Raw genomic sequence first — 13,668 nt, 5'->3', positions numbered from 1 at the left:
TAATCTTTGCTGTGAGCCTGTGCTTTCATTTTATTTAATTAATTATTATTATTATAATTATGAATGTACAAATACCTCACATGTATATTATTATAGGCCCACCTGGCATGCATGTATATATATATATATATATACGTACACTACCGGTCAAATGTTTTGAAACACTTGACTGAAATGTTTCTCATGATCTTAAAAATCTTTTGATCTTAAGGCGTATGCTTAAATGTTTGAAATTAGTTTTGTAGACAAAAAAATATAATTGTGCCATCATATTAATTTATTTCATTATAAAACTAAAATGTAATTTAAAAAAAAAAGTTTTTGAAATTGATGACTTGGACCAAATAAGGGAATAAATTAGCCAAAAAGTGCCCAACATAGATGGGAACTCCTTCAATACTGTTTAAAAAGCATCCCAGAGTGACACTTCAAGAAGTTGGTTGAGAAAATGTCAAGAGTACATTTCTGCAAATTCTAGGCAAAGGGTGACTACTTTGAAGATGCTAAAATATAACACATTTTGATTTATTTTGGATTTTGTTGAGTCACAATATAATTCCCTTAGTTCCATTTGTTATTCTATAGTTTTAATGACTTTACTATTATTCTAAAATGTGAATGTAAAATTATAATAAAGACCAGTAGTGTATATAAATACATAAAAATAAATAAATAACCCATTAACTAAAGCTCAAGCTTATCTTGAAGGGGATGTCATCAGTGTCAGACAAAGTGACAACCGATATTTGTGAATTTAAACGACTCAAACAACTTTTTTTCTCCCTTGGAATTCCCAATGAGCTCTAAGTCCTCGTGGTGGCATAGTGCGTGTGGAGGCTCACGCTATTCTCAACGGCATTCACGCACAACTCACCACACGACCCACAGAGAGCGCAAACCACATTATAGTGGCCACGAGGAGGTTAGCCCACGTGACTCTACCCTCCCTAGCAACCGGGCCAATTTGGTTGCTCAGGAGACCTGGCTGGAGTCACTCAGCACACCCTGGATTCAAACTCACAACTCCAGGGGTGGTAGTCAGTGTCAATACTCACTGAGCCACCCAGGCTCCTCTAACGACTTTCTTAATTACTCCCATTGTCTATACCGAGACATGATTAAAAAAACATTTGGAAAATGTGTGAAAAACATAAGACAGTGAGGCAATCCACGTTAATATCAATTTATTGTCATTCAAGTTGCTTCTCGTTTTACTTCGACATGTTTCTCCCTTCAAGCTAGAAACTGCTTGATTTAAGTAATCCATACATTTTAAGATGAACTGAAAATGTCCTCTCAGCAGAACCTCCACTTTGACCAAACAATCTGTTTTACAATCAACACATACATACACAGGATGACAGACAGAGTCCCTCAATCACAACACCTCACCCCTGACAAACTAAGAGAGCCTCCTTTATCACCATGTATGGATCCAGACAAGTTTAACCGTCACCTTGGCCTTGCTCTTCAACTTGCTTCAAGTTTAGTTCTAACATTCAACATTATAATGGGATCAGCAACACTGCCCTAAGATCATGAATATCACGGCAAATCTCACAAACGAGTCCACCCATTCAATGGTACAATCTCATTGGCCCTTCTAACACTATACCCAACATCCTTGATACATTAGAAGTTCTGCATGCACTGTTTGACTTTAAACCAAGCATTAAGTCATAGGTTATACATAGAGAGAGAGAGAGAGAGAGAGAGAGAGAGAGATATCAGAGCTGGTGTTTCTTGCTGGATTCTGAGTTCATAAATTTGTTCTTCCCGAATATCTCTTGATGTGTCTGTGAAAACAGCTTTGGCAATGCACGGTGCAAGGGATATACCCTCTTAGCCAAGTATCTTTTAAATGCTTGTATGCTCTCTTCGTGTTCAAACACACTTTGAAGAATCACATCCCAAGAGGATGCACTCATATTCGCCGGAGAACAGAAAACATTGCAACACAGAGAAATATGTACACTACTGTGCTCTCATCTTGGATCTGGACAGAACCCACACATTTCCCCACAAAGTTCTTCACATCTTGTTGTAGAATACAGAGTCTTTCATCATATTATGACTTACAGTGCTTCTCTTGCATGTCTCTTAGGAGTTGAATCAAATGCACCCAACCTCTCATCACTCAAAATCATACAGGAGGATTATTTTCTTTGCAAAAGATTAGTTATTGTAATCTGTTGTAATTAAATAAAGTCTGTGTTAAAGGATGCTGACCCAACTGAGTAAGCCAGATTTTCCATTAAATCTAAATTGTGCACAAAAGTGGCAATATAACCAGACTGTGTGTCATTCAGCTAACACATACAACCAAAATGACTAACAATTATTAATAATCATGTATTAACAATCATCAAAAACCAAAAACGCACATTGGACGTGACAAAGCACATATTATTTGGTTATTTCATGTGGTCCAAACAGATTTTTGTGAAATTTGAAAAATGTTTCCTGATAACAATTACAGCTCCAATTTCAATCCTTTTCTTTTCCACAGCAATGAAACGTTATGTATATCTGGTTCACATTTTATCCAAATTTTGATAATTATTACTATAGAGATCTGTGGACACAATGCTTCAACACTTTAGATACTATATATATATAGATTGGTGGGAGAAGGACTCCAAACATCTATAATTTTGGAAAGGTAGCCTTACATGTCAAATGTGACTGGATAACATGTGAATACAAATGTATTTACAACATTAATCTCTTGCATTGGAGCAACTCCCATAGACATAAATGTATTCATAAAAATGACTGACAGAGAACCTTTCGACACACCCAGATTTGTATAAGTAATGGTTTAACTTTAAAACATTCTGTGTTCATACTGTCTTGTTATGTGCCTCATAAATAAATCTATCTGGCACAACATCCCTTTAAGACTCCTTAAAGTGGTGATGTTCCAAGCCAGTATATTTTGGACACCCTTACAAAAAATATTTTTAAAATAATCGACTACAACAACCAACAAGGAAAAATGCAATACAAGTAAAATGTGCTCTTTCATATTTTTCCTTTCTTCATAACTGCTTGGACAAATTCAACTGGCATTAAAAAGACGATAAACCTCTCATCCTCCATATTACTCTGTTCCGTTTAAGAGTAGGACAGGTGAGACCCATTGGATATGTGTGAGGTGACCGAGGTACTACGGCTCAGGACTCCATCTCCGCTGCCAGACCCCCCCGGACCGCCCCCAGATGCTGTTCTGCGCAGGGGCTGAGGGCTGTTCCTCAACGCCATCAGGCTAGGGCCCCGCACCACCAGCCCTCCTCCCCCTCCTCCGTACACTCCTTGAGAGGAGGACGACTGACCAGAGGAGGAAAGGGAGATTGAGGGTGGGGCAGGAGGAGGAGGAGGGAGGAGAGCGAGGGACTGGGAGGAGGAGCGAGAGGGAAGGTGGTGAGAGAAGATGTGGGGATGTGCGAGGTCCCCCCTGCTCCCTCCACCCCACTCCTTCTCTTTCTCCCGCTCCCTCTCTCTATCCCTCTCTCTCTCCCTGTACAGCTGGGGTGTGCTCTGGTGATGGTAGTGCTGGGGAAGGTGGAGGCGGTTGTGATGGGAGGAAGAGGAAGAGGAGGAGGAGGAGGAAGAGGAGCGGGAAGAGTGGTGGACCGGGCCATCTCGTGCAATGCAGAGGGCGTGGGAGGCAGAGGATGAGGAAGAGGATTCGGCCCTGCTTGGACCCCTGCGGGAGTGGGGATGTGGTGCCCCTCCATGACTCCAGTGGCCGGAAGGGCGGGGGGTCTGGCTGGATGAATATCCCTGCTTTGGGTGAGCCTCAGAAGGGATGCCCGTCAGAGCCAGACTGCTGAAGCCAAGACGAAGACTCTCGGAATCGAAGGCCTCGATCTCAGACGTTTGGCGCTCCAGGAGGGATCTGATGCGCTCGGAGCGCTCATTCTGCAGGGCGAGCATATCCTCCTCAATCTATAGAGACACAAAAACATCTGTAAACAGACCAATGGAGACAAACATTTGAGTGCAAATTCACAAAACAGTTGTGGCACTTTTGTGAGTGGTGTTTCAGTTCAAAAACCTGCATCTCTTTCACTGACCGCTCACAATATACTTTAGTTAAAGCAGGAGTAATTTAGTTATTGCTTCAGTATTTAAATTTAAGTAATCGTCATTCCTTTCCATACAAACACGCAAATTATTAAGGGCCCTAGGTAGTTCAGCAAGCAAAGACGCTGACTTCCACCCCTAGAGTTGCGAGTTTGAATCCAGGGTGTGCTGAGTGACTCCAGCTAGGCTTTCAAAGCAACCAGTTGGCCTGGTTGCTAGTGAGGGTAAATTCACATGAATTACCTTCCTCGTGGTCGCTATAAGGTGGTTCTCGCTCTTGGTGGGGTGCGTGGCGAGTTGTGCGTGGACCCCACGGTGAATAGCCTGAGCCTCCACACGTGCTAAGTTTCTGTGGTAACTCACGCAGCAAGCCACATGATAAGATGCGTGGGATGACTGAGATTTGTCCTCTGCCACCCGGATTAGAGGATTGCACTACCATGAGGAATTAATGGAGAAGAGCATTATAACCTGCCATATATTCAGATGTGCTATCTATTCTAGTGCACTTTCGACATGTTAAAGAGATATTCAGGTGTCTGGATCACAGTAGTGGAGTGATCCTGTAATGTCCCACAGAGTGAGCCAGAACATGTTGGTCTGCAGCATCTTCTACTATAAAGTGCTCAGAAATGGCCTGCAAGAACTGGATCGCACGTGCAAAAATCTAAATACACAAATGATCATGCGCGGTCACATTTACCTTTGCATGGCAAAATTCGTCAGGCAAAGAAGGCGTGTCTTGATGTTAAGAACGTGTGAAATACGCAAAAACTACATGTCAAGCATACTCTTTTTGTTTGCTGTACTTTATACTCTGGGAGAGTGAAGTTGTTAAGAAACTCACTGCTGAAATAATTCAGTATTCAGTGTAGCTACATACAAAGCACCACTCCACTATTGGCCAACACTGCAAATTTGCACATCAAAACTTGAACTCCCGAAATTCGCATAGGGAAATTCTTTGCCACCGAATGTCCATCAGGCAAAATTCCAATTGCGAGGAATCCCATTGAGATGACTGCGGAATTACGCCAGGCAAATGTAATAGCATCTCTAGGATAGCAAATAAGTAGGCTTATAAACTTTTAAAAGGGGGCTTCCTTTTGCTGATATCAAAGGTTAATTGTCCAATCAAACTCTATGGTTTTCTCGATGCAAATTCATCTGTCACTTGGTAGAAGCTGGCCAACAAGGACAGGTTGCATGGCATGCCCTCATCCTTGAAAACCATTAGCAAAACTATGTAAAAATACAATTTTAACTACATTAAATATGGGATCCACCTGCAACAAAGATATAAATGGTTTGTGCCAAACCACAATGTGTTTTATGCAGTGAATTATTGGTTGCCCGAGAGCATGAAATCATCTAAATTAAAGAAACATTTATCCACATAATCTGTTTTCATTTGAAAACTCTGTTTTCTAACGTGACTGTTTTCCAAAGTATGTGGTAACGGAGAGCGAGTTATGAAACGCTACGTCTTCGGTGGAAGAAAACAACATTCTACGAGAGGCCCGAAAATCTCTTGGTGAGAACGTGGCCATGTAAGCCTGTTGAGTTTGTCAAATAAAAGCAACGGTATTTCAACACATCACAACAAATGATCAAATTCTAGTTTATGGTAATATTAATATGCTGACGTGTGTAATTTCTGCACCACCAGCGCCACCGAATGGAATTGGAAAAATAAAAAACATTTCCAAATACGCCCCCCCATCTTATGTATATCGAATTCAAATATAATACCGACCCCAACTCACGCCATTGGTTAAGTCACTGTTTTGGCATCAAACTAGGCGGGTTGTTTTTTAACCTTAGATTCAAGGACATTTTTGTTTACTTTTGTACAATAAACAATTTAAGATCACCACTCGATGCCAAATATGAAATTTTGGTTGTGAATTATAACTAGTTGAGAAGCACTGCTTTACCAAATACATTTGTTTGACAACACACCCATAAATAAAGTCACTTTTTACCCTTTGTTCCAGTAGTGCTCTGCGAATGGACACTCTCTGCTCCAGGTCTTTCACCTCCCTCTCGTGTTGGGTATCAGTATGCATCTTGATCTTGCTCTGGTACGCATTAAGAAGTTCCAACTCTTGCTGCAGCTGCATCCTCAGCACCTGATACTCTGCTTCCTGTGTCTCGTCCAATCGAAGCTAGTGAGTAATAGCACAAAATGCCAAAGGTCAGTGAGTTGTGGCATCTCTAAGAGGAACTACCCTAAACAGACAGGGTATTCAAGAGATGTGGGTATTGGTATTGTAAAGTGTGTTACGACTAACATACATCACCACAGACTGTTTTAAGAACATGTCACCAATGATGTAAAGTTTGAGTAAGAGATTTGGTGGTCAAAATGGGATGGGAATTGTGTTTAATGTGTCCTTGCCTTACTCACAGCCTGTGTGGACAACATGTCGTTGATGGAGTGGTCGTACTGCTCGGCCAGAATTGCCAGCTTACGGGTCTGCTCATCTTTGAGGCGCTTCAGCACGGCCTTGTGATCCGACTTCGGGGTGTTCTCCAGCAAGTGGTTCCTCAGAGCTTTAAACTGACGTGTTTGGATTTTACACGTGTCCTGGAACTGACGCTTAATCTGCAACTCCTTGGACTACAGGAACAAGGTAGATGGTGGCAATAAAATGGATAAAAGAGAGTGAGGGGCAAGAGTATAGGAAAAAGTATCATAGCATGATTGTGCTGTCATTGGTATAAAAAAATGACTAGAATGATTTTATGTATTTTAAAGTAGCCACACATTGTGGGACATATAGGAAACAGCATGACGAAATGACTAAATTCAGGCATTAAACTCTTAATGGCACACGCTGATAGGTTCTTTTAACTGGATATCTGTAAGCCAATCAGCTTGCTCACACGTGATACGTCAAGCCAATCGGCTCACATGGTGTAAGCTAAAAGGTCCTTTGATGTGTAATCGGGTAACCAATATACTGCGTTGCATAAGTCGGCTTCACTTTGTTACCTCTGAAACCCTCCTCCAACCCAGCTCCACCTGTCTAGATCTTCTACATGTGGATAGTATATACTGTATGTATATTTGGGCAAAAACAGGTTATACATACTTGATGCAGAATGTTTTTCTAATTGTGCAGCAGCATATCCATATGCTTAGCTGTATGTATGTTTATTTTCTAGCAGTAGCAAGTCTCTGTACTTGCTCTGCAGCAGTGTAGCAGATCTTTTCAGTCAAGACCAATATACTATAAATATGTCATACCCACATTAACATGCTAAAGCTTTCAGAGAGTTGTCAGGACTGTACTTAATTTTGGGCAAATCTCAAGCATACAAACAAAAGCTTAAGTGTGAGAATTCAACAGTTATTGGAATTGTGGCCTAGGTTACTGTACTCTACTTACAAACCTGTTGATACATTAAAAATAGTTTTAAATGTTCATAGGTTCCATATAAATAATTTCACAATATGGAGTGGTCAAAGTTCCTCCATACTGTTCACCTATCAGAGTACACCATTTCATTCCTTAGAGAAGTAATATTTGGTCTAACTATTCAATACAATAATAAAGTCCTCTATTAAAGGGCTAGTTTATCCAAAAATGAAAATTCCAGTTTACATACCCTCATGTCGTTCCAATCCTGTATGAGAAAAGACGTTTTAATTAATGTCAGTCTGTCTTTTTAATACAAAGACATTAAGATTTTCACTGAAAAATTACTTATATTTAAGGATGTATTTCCCCAAAACCTATTGTATGCATTCAGCAGACAAGGAATATGATGCACGAGTCGCATTTTAAGATAATTTTACATCCTTTAAGCTTTAAAGTAAGGCACCATCCACTGCCATTGTATTAAAAAGACATATTCATTCATTGAAACATTCCTTTCGTGTTCTGCATAAGAAAAGGGTGGGTAAATTATGACAACATTTTCATTTTTGGGTAAACTATTTCTTTAAAAGTTAAGTGATAAATGATGCACGAGTCGCATTTTAAGATACTTTTACATCCTTTTTTAAGATTTAAAGTAAGGCACCATCCACTGCCATTGTATTAAAAAGACATATTCATTCATTGAAACATTCCTTTCGTGTTCTGCATAAGAAAAGCGTGGGTAAATTATGACAACATTTTAATTTTTGGGTAAACTATTTCTTTAAAAGTTAAGTGATAAACGAGGCTTCGAAGTACATGTATTGTTGAAACAAAATCTCATCAGAATACAAAATGTAAAATACATTAGGACTATATGAATAGCAAACACATTGATGATGATGAAGAATAATTCAGACAAACTTAAAATAAAATGAACCCAAGGACAATGATTATAATAAAGAAAATTTATTTCAGTAACGTATAACAGAAATCTTTGTTGCTACTTTAAGTAAACATCCATTCATGCACAAACACAAAAAATGAGGATGAAACGCACACAAAATGGCCTTGAAACAGACGGTGCAATGCAACACAAAATACCACAAACATTCTTCAAATAATTACTGATAGTATTTGGTAAAAAAAAAAAAAAAAAAAAACACAAACGAGAGCACAACATACAGTATGTAAACAATAATAAAAAAAAAATAACACAATTTGATAACTTAAATTTGTAAATTGCCAACAGCTGGACCATGTATTGCTAAAACTGAAATACTTTCCTTGTGCATCTTTTTTGCCTAGATATTAAATTTACCGGACATATTTATGTCTGAAAAGATGGTCTCCTTTCCATTGTACTATACAAATGGTCCCTTTGAAAATCTTGAGATTTCTATGAAAAACATTTTGTATTTTTTACAAATATAGAAAATTTCAGAGCATTTTTTTTATATAAATCCCAACCACCAACCTCAATAATTTCATGTTGTCATCACATTCTAAGGTTAAATCTTTGGTTGTAAATTTGCATTCTTCTTGTCCAAACTTAAGTTATTTGAAGTTATGATTGTCATAATGGCTTCTCACAATAGACTTAGATATGAGTACTAATAAATAAAATTTAACAGTGCCACGCATACAAGGCTAATCTATAAATATGAGGTTTAGAAAGTTTAACACATGCTGATCTAAACATGCTAAACCTCTTCTTTCATAGGGATATGACCAAAAACACTTGTTTACATGGTAAATATGATCAGATCATTGCCCCTAGTGCAATAACAGATATATATATATATATATATATAATACATGTATGCCCTAGCACACCAGTATACAAACACATTTGCCCATTTATTGAGTATGCTGGATGCTATAAAGGCTAGAATATCTCAAGTATATGAATTTCTGAGTGCCACACAAGCAACTCAACTATTTAGTAATACACTACAAGAAAAGAGATGGATCTGGTTTAATATTGTCCTCTAAACACCTCAATAAAATTGCATATATCATATATTATATTCATAATAGTTCACCCAAGTTTTGGAGTAAATATTTCACTTATATTTTCACTTAAAAGATTAATGTTTAAAGTAACATTCAATAAAGTTCACTGCTAAAGTGGCAAAGCTGGATTAACAGATTTTAGGATTGCTCATCCACTTCACGGAGAAAAAAACTGTTTATTATATGATATACTGAACATTCAGCAACAACATAAAAGGAGCTTAACTTTCCTCGGTGCTTACTTCACAACATGAGGCAGTTTAGGGGCACAGTTTTTTCTTAATATATTTAGGGCATTTGATTGCTTGCAAGATCATTGCAATTTATGAGGTCCTGCCTCGCCTCTAAAACTTCCAGTGAGAGAACTGTTATTGGTGTTTTTTTCTCTCCACACATTTCAATATAAAAAACTGTGTTGTTCTGAAGCTTTTGAAATCGTATAAAAACACTGTTTTTGTGACAATATGCAGCCTATTTTCCATTTTGAAACCAAAACTTTTTATACTCTAAAGACTTTTAAAATGGCCACATTACTGAGGAACTTCTATTGCACTTTTGGTTAAAATAGGCTTGTTCTTTGGGGGGAGATTTGTAGTGTAAAGCATTGTAATATAATCTACTTTCACAATAGGTGCAGTAAATTATCTATTAAACAAATAAATGCGATCGTGGCTAAATGGTCATTTTCACGGAGAGCTATTTTGAAATGAGCAATATCGCACAAATTCACTTTTGAAATTTAAAGACTCCCTTCACCCAATAAAATAAAACGATTGCACAGACATAGCCTCAATCACCATAACACACATAGCTCTTGTTATGAGGATAAAATAACTCAAAAGTAAAAAATAAAAACTCAGAAACTTTTACAAAAAGCAAATTATCGACTAAAGCTTTACATTCACTGATGATCGTGAATGAGTGATTTGAATTAAAACAGTACATTAATATGGACCATTTCCCTGTAAAAACAGGCGCAAAAAGAGTGCATGTGAACAAAAACTAATAAAATCAATCAGCCAAAAGGGTTGGAGTTGGAGGAAAATAAAATATAAACACAAAAGGGATGTATGAATGGAATGTGCATGCTCACATAGATGGCAGATAATACACAATCATTTTGCACAATCACCTCCCTCCCCTTTACTCCATCTATCTCCATGGCACTATCTTTCCTCTCAAGTTCCTCCCTGAGGCTGTCCTCCTCAAAACATTTTCCCACCTCCCCTCTTCCCTGTACACCCTTTTCCTTCTCTCCTTCTCTCTTCTCTCCCTTATCCTACGTCTGTGTTCCCTCACAACTCTAGGCAGGAGTCTTGGCAGCTTGCTGGGTTTCTCTCTGCGCAACAAACCGAAGGCCTGCAGCCTTTCCAGGTAATTCTGCGGCAGTTTTCTCAATACGTGCTTGGCTAAACACAGCACCACAGAGTTAGCCAGGTCTGTCAGAGTGCCCAGTGGTCGCCTGATAAACCGCTTGCCCAAAAGAAGGAAGCGCGAAAGCAGGATGGAGTATTTGCTTTTGGCCTGATACTTTTCAGAAAGGCTCTTTAAAGGCACAGGGATTCTGGACTGTCGCCCGCCCCAGTTGCGGCCTGCTTTGGGGAACATGTCATAGAGGTTACGCTCTGTTAGACCACCCAGGAGAGACTGGCACACGGTGAAGAGCGGCTTTGGCAGGCGGAAGAGAACACGCATCCATAGGCGATTGAGTTTGCGCGGGGTGTTTTGGAGGAAAACCCTGGCTGGTCGGACGACCAGCACCACTATGAGGTAAAGGGAGAGGAACAGGGAAGGTGAGCTGAGGAAGGACGCAGAGACCAGGGCTACTGGGACATAATAGAGTCCTAGGCTTAATGACAGACCCAGACTGAACAGGCCTGAGCCCCAATAGATTAAGGAAAGGTACATGGAAAATGAGAGTGAGCAACAGGACTGCAGGAACAAGTAGGAAAAGAAGAGGGTAAGGAAGGCAAGCTCGCCGGAGAGCAGGACAGACGCGAGTGATGGAAGAGGAGGGGAACGTCGCAGGGAGAGAAGGAAGATAGAAAGGAAAAGGAGGGTGAGGACAGATGGCTGTACAGCAGCGGAGAGTGAAAGAACGATACAAATTGCGTGGGAAAATATGGAGGGAAAGGAAGGTTTGGAGGAAGAGGATGGGGAGGGAGGAGTGTGGATGGGTGGGGGTTCCAGCTCCTCTAAAGTATCAGGGAAGTAAAACTCAGAGAGTTCATCTGCATCACGCTGTCGAGGGTGGCGCTCAAACGAGGGGGCATGTATTAGTTCTGATGGACAACCGTCAGCTACACCCCTATCCTCCTCCTCACTTTCTGATTCACTGGCGTCATCGTCAACTACCCATTGATGGCCTTCTACTAGTCTTGGATCACTTCCTTCGTCTACGTCAGCCTGGTCCTCATTTCTAGACCTAACTTCCCTTTCTAACAAGACCTCGTTTTGTTCTTCTAAACTTCCTTCTTTGGTATTGTTAGATGAAGTTGAAACAACTTCTTTCTCTCTACTGTCTATCTTTTCACATTGGTCAGTAAATGTCTCTTCAGTGTCATCACTAAAAGATTTGTTTCCTTCAAGAACTTCTCTGTCCTCTTCATCTCCTGTCTCTTCAACAGAACCTACCCGCTGCCTTTCATTTCCATCCATCATTTCTCCTTCATCCTCCAGTGGTTCCTTTGGCCCAACCACTTCAATTACAAACCTCTCCCCGTCAATAGTCTCCTCCACTTCCATAATGTCACAATCACTCACTCGCAGGCTCTTTGGCTGCTGGCGGACTTCCACGGCGTGTTTCTGCCGTAATTCTTGTTCACGCCGCTTGTTGTACTCCATCTGGTTGGTGAGCTCGGTCTGGTGCTGTGTCCGGATAAGGTCAGCGCGTGTGCGCTGCACCACGGCCAGCTGCCGGAACTCCAGCTCCTGGGTAGACTCGTGGTGTCGAAGCAACATGGCACATTCAAGGTCCTTCAAAGTCTGTTTCTTGTTCAGGTCCTAAGAGAAGATGCAGGTTAAAGCGAGTCATGCTGGTTAAAAAAAAGCAATCAAGCATCTCTGGTCAGACATTTGTATTAAATAAAATCCATCAATGAGTAAAAATTCCTACATTACGTGATAATAAAAACCGTTAGTCAAACATTTGCATAGCCAGGTGTTCAAAACACAGTAAATGATACTGCTTTTTTCCACGTCGTACACCTGTACAAAAAATGCTAGCATTTAGGGCTGCACAATATGGAGGAAAAATACAATATGCGATAAGTTGCTGGAAAATTCGAAATGCAATGCGATAATCCTATGATGGCGTCTTCAGAGTGGAGAACTACCCATAGCTCAAATAAAATGTTTATTGGAATAAAAAAGGACTGACTATCCAAGAGATCACAAGCATAGTTGTCTTATATTACAAATTGCATACAGACTGCGTAAAATATATAGTTTTACCATTAGCTATGTAGCAGATATAAAAATTAATCTTCAATTATTTCATACTTTTGTAAAAAGCATATGAATATAGTTATTTGCATCATACTGTATTAGGGGATATCCTAAAATAATCTGCTGTAAAATATTTTATTTTAGTTTTACACTAATTCACGTTTGTATTCATTTCAAAATTCATTGAAACTTTTATTTTGAAAAAGATGTACAGAAGAGCTTGCCGTAGGAATATGCGTTTTGTACTTGCTCCTAATCCATGCTGAAATTGAGACTGAGAGAAATGTTGAAAGATACAGCACAACTTACTGAAATGAGTCTTCACTCATGTTATCGCCCAGTCTGTTAAACTTTAAACGACAATGCAACAGTCGCATATGCACACTACCCACAAACGCCCGCACGGTCTATTCTCTGCTATCTGCATCGCCAATAACGTTACTGTATTCAAATTATTCAGTTATAACAAGCCCTTGAGATATGCACATCACAATATTTACATTTGCGATATTTAGATAAATTCCAAATATTGTGCAGCCATACTAGCATTGCAGCATCATGTATCAATTTGGTTGCTAGACGACAGGGTACGAAATTATGTACAAATTGTAGAATGTTCAATTTTACCAGCCATTTAGATTTTTGCCAGCCACTTTTATTTTACATATATAATATATATATATATAGACTCACGAAGCACTTTATTAGGAAGACCTGTACACTTAAAATTCATGTGATTATCTAATCA

The 13,668-nt window shown here is 39.5% G+C and overlaps 1 protein-coding gene across 3 annotated transcripts in view; it reads right to left on the bottom strand.

Annotated features, from left to right (window-relative positions):
• Positions 1-1,175: 1,175 nt before the first annotated feature.
• Positions 1,176-13,668, bottom strand: part of taok2b (TAO kinase 2b) — a 36,342-nt gene continuing 23,849 nt past the window's right edge. For 2 of the 3 annotated variants that reach the window (XM_052103145.1, XM_052103146.1), the window contains one exon: positions 8,446-12,476. In XM_052103145.1, the coding sequence (XP_051959105.1) occupies positions 10,626-12,476 (1,851 nt within the window). In that variant the 3' untranslated portion in view covers positions 8,446-10,625. Of the gene's footprint in view, positions 3,952-6,074; positions 6,258-6,499; positions 6,713-8,445; positions 12,477-13,668 lie in introns of those variants that run through there. The other variant, XM_052103147.1, reaches the window with a different exon arrangement.

Source organism: Xyrauchen texanus, chromosome 33 (genome assembly GCF_025860055.1).
Source record: "Xyrauchen texanus isolate HMW12.3.18 chromosome 33, RBS_HiC_50CHRs, whole genome shotgun sequence".
Classification (NCBI taxonomy): Eukaryota; Metazoa; Chordata; class Actinopteri; order Cypriniformes; family Catostomidae; genus Xyrauchen; species Xyrauchen texanus.
This window is presented reverse-complemented; position numbering and strand designations above follow the sequence as displayed.